At 33.9% G+C, this 9158-nt stretch overlaps 1 protein-coding gene across 1 annotated transcript in view; it reads left to right on the top strand.

The window, feature by feature from the left end:
* Positions 1 to 9158, top strand: part of Ascc3 (activating signal cointegrator 1 complex subunit 3) — a 315331-nt gene that overhangs the window by 106081 nt on the left and 200092 nt on the right. The window contains exons 12-13 of the mRNA XM_005363511.2: positions 3068 to 3244; positions 6464 to 6535. Coding sequence (XP_005363568.1) covers positions 3068 to 3244; positions 6464 to 6535 — 249 coding nt within the window. The remainder of the gene's footprint in view (positions 1 to 3067; positions 3245 to 6463; positions 6536 to 9158) is intronic.

Genomic DNA, 9158 nt, shown 5'->3' with positions numbered 1-9158 from the left:
ACAGAAATCTCAAGGTCCAAATCAAAGGCCATGTTACATTCTTCATGCAACAACAATCTGTCCTGTTTTTGAAACACAGACTAATTTTATGGGAAGAAAAGTGTGCAATACATATTTGCATTCATTCATTGTTTAATCAGATTTATTAAACTCTAACTATGTGCTAGCTAAACACTTCCAAGTACTATGAATTTAGAAAATAAGTTTGTGGACATGTTTTGGCTTTAACATGGCACAGAGTGAGGCACATGTCTGTGACAGCAGTTGCAACAAGCTCAAATATGTTGGGTTTGTTTGTTTTACAATGAGGATGGAATTGAAGGAGTATTTATGATGTGTCACATTTTAACATGTCAGCATATAAATGTACACACATTACTACACCTATATAAAGTAAAAAGAGTTAAATACTCAGTATGATTTGTAAAGTCAGACATTCTCTAATAGAGTTTCACAGTAACTTCAATGATGCATGTGGTTGTGACACAGAACACATGAAAGGTCTGTACCTGCTGCTCTCTCCACAGTCTCTCTTCCTCCAACACCTGTTCTCTGCTCCAGGCTTTACATTCAAGATCTTTTACATTAAAAAGAATGATTTTGAGCCTAATTTTTTCTTTTTATGCCTTGATATTAGAGAATTGGTGTCTTTTCCGAGGAGTCATGATATATGAATCCGTATAGCCCCCATTTATTTGCGGTGAGCCACCTTGAAAGTCCAGGCCATCATTCTAAACCATTTCACAGATAAAGGCTTTCTTGCAGTTTTAGAGCTGTAGAGACCAAGCAGATATCTACACATTTGCTAAAGGGGTGTGGCTATGTGTTCACAGGGGGACTAACTAGCCTTACTGTAGCTTCCCACAGCATCAGGAAGTGAGAAGTGGGATTGCTGTCAGTCCTTCTTGTGGCTGTATATGCTGCAGCATGTGTTCTTTTAAAACTGCATGTAGCTTGTTTTAGAGAACATATAACATATTTCACACTCCCATTTTCATCTTTTGATGTTACCACTTTTCAATAGTTTCTCACCTTTTCTTCTTTTGTAGTCCGAAGAAGGTCTTCTAGATGTTTTAGCTAAATACTAAAAATTATTAAAGTCTGGTCATCTCACTTTTAACTTCTGCAAAATCTGTCAACTACTGTGGACTCTAGCCACTTGAAGCTATTTTATTTTTCCCTATTTCTTTACAGTGCATTAGCCTTGTATGCTAGGTGTCCTTAAACTTACTTGAGGTAAAATGTGGGTTTTTCCTATTTGTGATTAAGGCTTCTAAAAGCCAGTTATACATTTTTCATCACTGTGCAAATATTTCTTAGAAATATACTGTTCTTTTGAATGTGTCACATACTTCTCATATATTTAAATTTTCCATTCTGTTTCCTAAATTCCGAAACAAGGTGTCTAAAATAAAGGAGTGGATTTTTTTATATTACTTTATGAAGAGTTTCTTATAGTAAATTTTATAAGCTGTCTGTGTTCCCTCTGCTCACACTTTGCACGTTTTTAGCATGTTTCAATCATAATCATTCAACTAGCGACAACTCATATTTTATCTTCTGTATTTTTTCACTAGATTTTAATTTCCTTGGTATAAATGTAACTTTGAATCACATGTGACTTTGAATCACAAAGTGCTAATGTAGTGTTCATTACTATTTATATTAAAATGCACGTTGTTCCTTGCGATTACTAGAAGTTCCCAGAAGATGGCAGTATTTCACATCATAAGTAACCCTGACTCTTCACTGTGAGTGATGCAGGAAGCTATGTCAGCTCAGTGTAGTTTATGTTCCCATCAGAAATTATGTGGTAGATTAGAAACTACATTCACAGCACACGTGGAATCATGGGGAGATAAGACAGATGCGCAAGAAATTATAAATTATTGTACTTAACAACATAAACTTACATTACTTCTTAAGTTTTTCCAATGAGGAGACATACTGTCCAAACTTAAACTTTATGGGATAGAAATCATAAAAGTTTGGAAAAAGTAATCATAGAAGCTGTGAAAAGACTTAGGTTCTAGTATCAGCACTTCCCCAACCCACCCAAAAAAGTTAAATCCCTGGTTTCTGGACTACAGATGAAGAATCTCAGAACAAGTTTTGTAGTATTCAGCAATAAATGTTTCATTACCTGGTTTGAATACTTCCCATTGTTTGGAATTTGGTTTTTTTTTTCTGTTTTATGTAAGATTACTTTAGTGAAACCAAATTCCTATATATTTCTTTCTCTGTATGTGTGTGCATCAATTTTCACCCAGCTCAATCCTGATTTGATCCGGATTTATGCTTCAAATAGTCTCTACAGGTGTGGGTCTGTGCCTACTCAGGCGTGCATCCCCTAATTACCACGGATTATGCAGTCACCCAGCATAGATGGCTCTGGAACCATGAAGTTACCCACAATGTCCTGTTTTGCATATTTTAGTGACTCTCCAAAACTGAACAAACTTATTAACATTTACTTTTATAACAGCATCATAGCCGTGTAGTGATATATCTTAGTTTTCAAGTATATGGATATTTTTTGATCCTTTGATTTTGTCACATTCCACATATTGCAATAATATAATCCAATCAGAATTTGACGTTTTAAAAAATGTTGAGTTTGGGGAATTTTATTTATTTGTTTAGGCAATACCAATTGTTACCTATCAAGTCAGCCCTCTACCAGGGAATTAAATTTCCAGCCCAGTTTTTGAAATTTATTGGATTTTCTCACGGTACAAAGCTATTTAATGTTTATTCTATAGTTTTAATGATAGTAGATAAAGAATAGGATCAGTGCATGCAAGTATGCATGTGTATGTATATGTATATGTAGGGGATTCAAATACAATAGGCAAGTATTCTGCCACTGAGTCACATAACCAGGGCCTACATCTATTATTTCTATAGTTTCATATGAGAAGGCCCTCTGTTGACCTGTGATCTCACATCCATTTTCTCTACTATAGCTTTTAGCAGTTCATATGCATAGAATACATGATAGTCCTTTTGGTTAATTTGCATGAATCTTGGTTAAGTAAATAACTTCCAATTGGAATTGCCCATGCAGGTTGAATCCACACAGAGTATGATAAGAATTCTTGGACTGTCTGCAACCTTACCCAACTACCTCGATGTTGCTACATTTTTGCATGTTAACCCCTACATTGGACTTTTTTACTTCGATGGCCGTTTTCGACCCGTACCTCTTGGACAGACATTTTTAGGCATTAAAAGTGCAAATAAGGTAAGAGCTTGTTTTAATAGCTATACTTTTAATTGAAAAATATTTTTGTTGACTTACTGTTGAATACTTAAATGGGATTAAATATTACCAAGTGATACTTTCATAACATACAATTTGACTTCAAGCAAAATCAGGCACACTTCTCGGTGTTGGTGGTAGAAATCTTTGTGCAGAAAGGATCTTATGGTGGCTTACAGCGTTTTGAACATGTTAAAAGCTTCACAGTCATTTTTATTTCATTGAAGGACATTGTAAATAATAAAAACTAAATCAGTAATATATATTTTGATATAATGTTCATTTAAAATAAGAAATAAGGCTTTCAGATGTAATTGAAAAGTAATTTCATGGTAGGAACCAGTGGGAGAGATTTGTGCTTAAGAAAGTTGTTTTAAGCCGGGCAGTGGTGGTGCACACCTTTAATCCCAGCACTTGGGAGGCATAAGGAGGTGGATTTCTGTGAGTTCAAGCCAGCCTGACCTACAAGCACTAATTCCAGGATAGGCTCCCAAGCTACAGAGAAATCCTGTCTCACCCCAAACCCACCCCCCACACACACACAAGAAAGAAAAAGAAAATGTTTTAATTATCATATTAATTATGTATATGAAAAATATTTCTGACATTCTATATAGTGAATGTCATTAAAAGCAGCCTTTCCTTTAATGGTGCCACCATATGCCTTTTGTACTATTAGTATGCTTAGTACACGTTCATAGCAATATGAGTAAAACTTCAAATTATTCTGTTCAATTTGTATTCCTTCTTAGAAGAAATAGCTTTAGGAGAATATTCACAGTCATTTTGACCTCTTTTCTAAAAGAGAACTGATTGAAATTGTATAATATTTGGTCATACTTGGCCTTTCATCAATTACATTAAGTTTTCTAAATGCAAATTTATTCTTTAAATAGTCATTTTTGCCTAGTACTATTGGAATGTTGGAAGAATACTCAGTAAATGCTTTTTATAATGTTTAATTATGCTCATGTGAGTGCCCAAGCCTGATGAGGCCAGGATTGTTGGATCACCCTTAAGCTGCAGTTATAGCATTGCTGATATTGGTGCTGAAAAGCAAAGTTGGGTCCTCAACAAGAACATTCCATAATCTTAATGACTAAGCGATCTCTCTGAGTCTAATACTCAGTTTTTTATATGTCAGCAAATAATGTTCTACATGGTGTAAAGGTAAGCTGTTAGGGCTCGACATATGGCTTAGTGACTAAAGAGCTTGCTGTAAGCTAGTATCTAACACCCACATAAAATGCCAGATGAGCCTGGTCTCCTGCTATAATCCAGTTACGCAGGAGGCAGAAAACTGGTGTTACCCCAAACAAGCTGACCAGCTATACTAGCACATGGTGAGCTCTGATTTCAAGCTAGTAGAGAATAATCTAGGAAAATACCTGGCGCCAACCTCAGATTATATGTGCATATACAATACAAATGCACACACATCATGTTTTTAGACCTGTGCCAAAGAAAATCTCAGTGAGCTATCTTTTTAATTGTAGGGATCCTTTTTGGATTCATAGGGAAAAAGAGAATATATTGTGATAATAACTGTGACATGCATATTTAACTTTCATCAATTACTTCAAGTGATTTGGGCTACTATAAATACTTGCTATTTGTTTTTGCATCATTTCTTAAATATACGGTTTTTTATTTCGCTCATTTCACAGTGTCATTCAGATAAAGAGACATGTTTCCAGATTTTTCTAGACTTCCAGCTTAAATTATAGCAAATTGTAGTCACAGAGATATTTTTAAAATATCTCAAATGCATGAAAGCCCCCTAAAGTCTTATTTTCTTTCAATTATTTCACTCAGATTGGTAAATCACTTAAAGTTAATTAAATTCAAAGTGATTTTCATAGCATTTTGCCAGCAGTATACTCATAAAACACATGTTGGATGAACAAGTGATCTGATTGTTTTAAAGTTTCGGAAATTTGGTAATTAAAGAATTTACACATTGGAGTATGAGTGGTAAATTATAGTTAACAGATTTATATTAATAAAACTTATTAGTTTTATATTAATATGAAATACACTGTTGGCTAGAATGAAGATTTCACCAGGGTATTGTTAAGGTATTTTATAACCAGCTACTGGAATTTCATTTAGAAACTCAAGATATGATCCAGTTGTTATTCAGGAATATCAGAAATAGTAAGATGGTATTTGCAATGAATTGAACCCAATCCAGAGTACACTGAAAACATTTAGATTTAGCTTGGGGATAGGAAAAGTTAGATTTGCTTTCCAAGTCACTGGTGAGACTATTTACACTGTGATCATCTCGTCCTGCTTAGCTGCAGCTTGTCAGTCATAAGTTTCCCATGTTTTAGTGTTTTACACCACAAAAACAGCGAGGCAATTTCTTTCCTTAGGATATTCGTTGTCATAAAACCTGTGTTCTTTCAATTTTCAGAAAACTGTATAGTTTATGGAATGAGAAAAAAATTAGCCTGAAGAATGAGATTCTTTAGAGAAAGCAGAAAATGTTGAAATGTGTCCTAGTATTTATATAGCTAGCTGGTGTATCCCCCAAAAATCAATCCTGGTGTTTTAATAGCTAGCTGATATGTTGCCCCAAAATGTATCCTAGTGTTTCTATAGCTAGCTGGTGTTTCACCCTAAATGTATTCAAGTGTTTTTATAGCTAGATGGTATATCACCCCAAAATGTGTCCTAGCGTTTCTATAGCTAGCTGGTGTTTCACCCCTAAAATGTGCTCTAGTATTTCTATAGTTAGCTGGTATGTCACCCCAAAGACAACTAACTTTAAAATGTATTCTAGTATTCCTATAGTTAGCTGCTTTGGCATCCCAAAATGTATCCTAGCATTTCTATAGCTAGCTGGTATATCACCTGCAAATGTATTCTAGCATTTCTGTAGCTAGCTGGCTATCACTCCAAAACACTAACTTTAAAATGTATCCTAACATTTTTGTATCTAGCTGGTGTATCACCCCAAGGGCACTGACTTTTCAAACCTCAGCATCCTTGGTACTCTCAAACTGTGGCTGAGGCACTTTATTTGTACTTTTTACTTTATTTGGTTTGTTTTATATTAGATACTTATATTTCATTTGTTGGTTCTGTGTTTTAATTAGTTTGATAGGCTTTTGTAATATAATTGGCAATTTCATTTTTAATTTGAAAGTGTTTCATTGTCTCATTTCATAATTTTCATGTTTTAAAATCTTTAAGATGCAACAGTTGAACAACATGGATGAAGTATGCTATGAAAGTGTTTGGAAACAAGTAAAGGCTGGACACCAGGTACACTGAGTTTATATTATTTCTAGAAAATGCTAAATGAAAAACTGTAGATTTTTCCATCTTCACTTAAAAGTTTTCCTGAATTCTGAGGTTAAGATTTATTTCTTAATTGTTTAGTCTAACGGGTAACATATGAGCTATATAAATATTAAGTGCTATTGATATCCTAATGTTGATAGGTCATGATATTTTGTTTCCTTTTTTATTAATATTTAAGAAAAAGTTTGGTTTACATTTGTTACTTTTAATTTTTTTAAAAGCACAAACCTCTCAAAGCTCATTTCAAATTAATAATTTTATATATTAAACTTCTTATTTTATTATTATTACTATTATTAGTAGTAATATTATTAGTAGTAATTAGTAGTTATTGTTATCATTATTTTCATGAGGTATATTTGAAATGTATTTAATAGATTGTGTATTGTTTAGTTGTGTTTAGAAGTTGAGCAGTTTCATTCTTCTGTATGGTTACATGTTAGACCACATCACTATTGTGTTTGAGCTGCTGAGATCCATGGAGGGGGGCATGGAAAGAGAAAGAGTCTCAATTGTCCCAAAATTCTTTGAAGAAAATGTGGAATGATATTCTATAAAAATTAACTTTTGCCTATTTTTTTGTTGTTGTTATTCCAGTAAGCTTTTATAATCTTTCAGCCCCTCTTCTGCCATATTCCCTGAGCCTTAGGGACTGGAATGTTTTGTAGATGTATCTTTTGGAACTGGGATCCACAACTTATCATTTTGATTGGTTATAGTTTTCTCCAGTAGTCTTAGTCTGTTGCAAAATGAAAATATATTTTTTGTGTACAAAAGAATCCTTTTACCCAAGGCTGAATTATATTACAGCTGCTTTATATGAAAAAAGTCAAACTCACTTGGATCTGAGAACAAAGATAAGTGCCACATAGTGAACACCCTTGAGATATGTTATCTTTTTAAACAAAGGTTTTCAACATTTATTTTTCTGTTAATAGAATGCTGTTGGTCTTAAGAATGCTTACTTGCTTTTTTAATCTTAGTCTGTTTGAGAGTCCTTGTTCCTTATTTATTTTTATTTACTGTCCTATTTTTTGTATTGTTTTTGAGACAAGGTCTCATGTAGCCAAAGATATCATTTCATTTCTGATCCTCCTTGCCTATCACTCCCAAATACTGATGAATCACGGGCATGGTGTCACCATTCCTGGGCATCTAACCCATAGTCAAGTGAGTGTTAGACAAATCACTTCATCAACTGAACTGCATCCTCAGCTCTCTATTTGAAAATTTTAAGTTTATCAATACTACTTTTAATTCTTGGAAAATCAAGAATCCGATTATTTTAAATTAATACTTTTTCTAGCTCTTAAGTAATCCCTAAAAATGATAACATTGTTTTACATTTACTAAATTCTCTCAGCATCTTCTTAAGTATATTCTGTTATGTATAGTTGACAGGCGAAATAAAGTCCTGTTCAAAAAAGTAATATATTGGTTGTGCTCTTGTCATTTGATGTATTGGATTTTCTGTGTCTACATCTATTTTGAACTGTGCATTGGTAAAATTTTATATATGGGCTTTTAATTATGTTTTGCTGTTCTTCCAACACACACACACACACACACACACACACACACACACACAATCTTCATCAATATATGGTAGAATCCATTTTAAATAAAAAGGCTTAAAGATTTTTTTAGATAATAGAGGTAAATTGTAAATATATTACTGTGGAATATACAATAAACATGAGCTAATGAGCAGGCCAGAGAGTAAACAGTTTTCCCCCATGGTTTCTGCCTTAGTTCGTGATTTAACTTTTCTCAGTGATGGCCCATCATCTGGAAACCTAAGCTTTGCAGATAAACCCTTTCCTCTCCAAGTTGCTTATATCAGAGCAACAGAGATAAAGCTAGAACATACTGTTACCCTAAAATTAAAAGAAATCAAATATTGTTTCCTTTTATATCGTAGCACTTACTGGCCAGATAATTGACGCAGGCCATCCTTGACATCCTTGCAAACCTGATTTTAGACACCCACCACGAAAAATACCAGAATCAAGAGGTTTTCAAGACTTCCATTTAAAATAACATGGTTACAGATGGTTGTGAGCCACTTTGTGGTTGCTGGGAATTGAACTCGGGACCTTTGGAAGAGCAACCAGTGCTCTTAGCCTCTGAGCTATTTCTCCAGCCCCTTCTTTGTTCTTTTTAAAGACATCCCATGATTTTAAATTCCCAATAATTTTTCCTGATCCTATTACTTTATTGTATTTTTCATTGTTCAAAAATATGAAAGAATCATAAATAGAATTAATAACATTAAAATGTATGTTCTGCCTAACAATCTTAAATCTCAGTATTGGTTTTAGAGTGTTTCGTGCAGTGTTCTTTCAGATTTTTGTTCTAGTAGGATAGGTTTTACCTAGAAAGGTTGGCTGTAAAGGATGCGTTGTTATCTTCATGAACTTTGTCATGAGTGCAGTTCAATTGTGATGAATTTTCTTGTCCTCGTCCTCATAAACAGCATGTTCTTAGTGGTATGGGTAAGATTGGAAATAGGAATGTTTGATTCTTTCCCCACTAGTTGACATTTGCCTTTAGTGTTGGTAGTATTACAAAGCCTAAACCAGTG

Source organism: Microtus ochrogaster, linkage group LG9, assembly GCF_000317375.1.
Source record: "Microtus ochrogaster isolate Prairie Vole_2 linkage group LG9, MicOch1.0, whole genome shotgun sequence".
Taxonomy (NCBI): domain Eukaryota; kingdom Metazoa; phylum Chordata; class Mammalia; order Rodentia; family Cricetidae; genus Microtus; species Microtus ochrogaster.
Note: the sequence above shows the minus strand (reverse complement) of the source record. Positions and strands in the feature narration are given on the sequence as shown.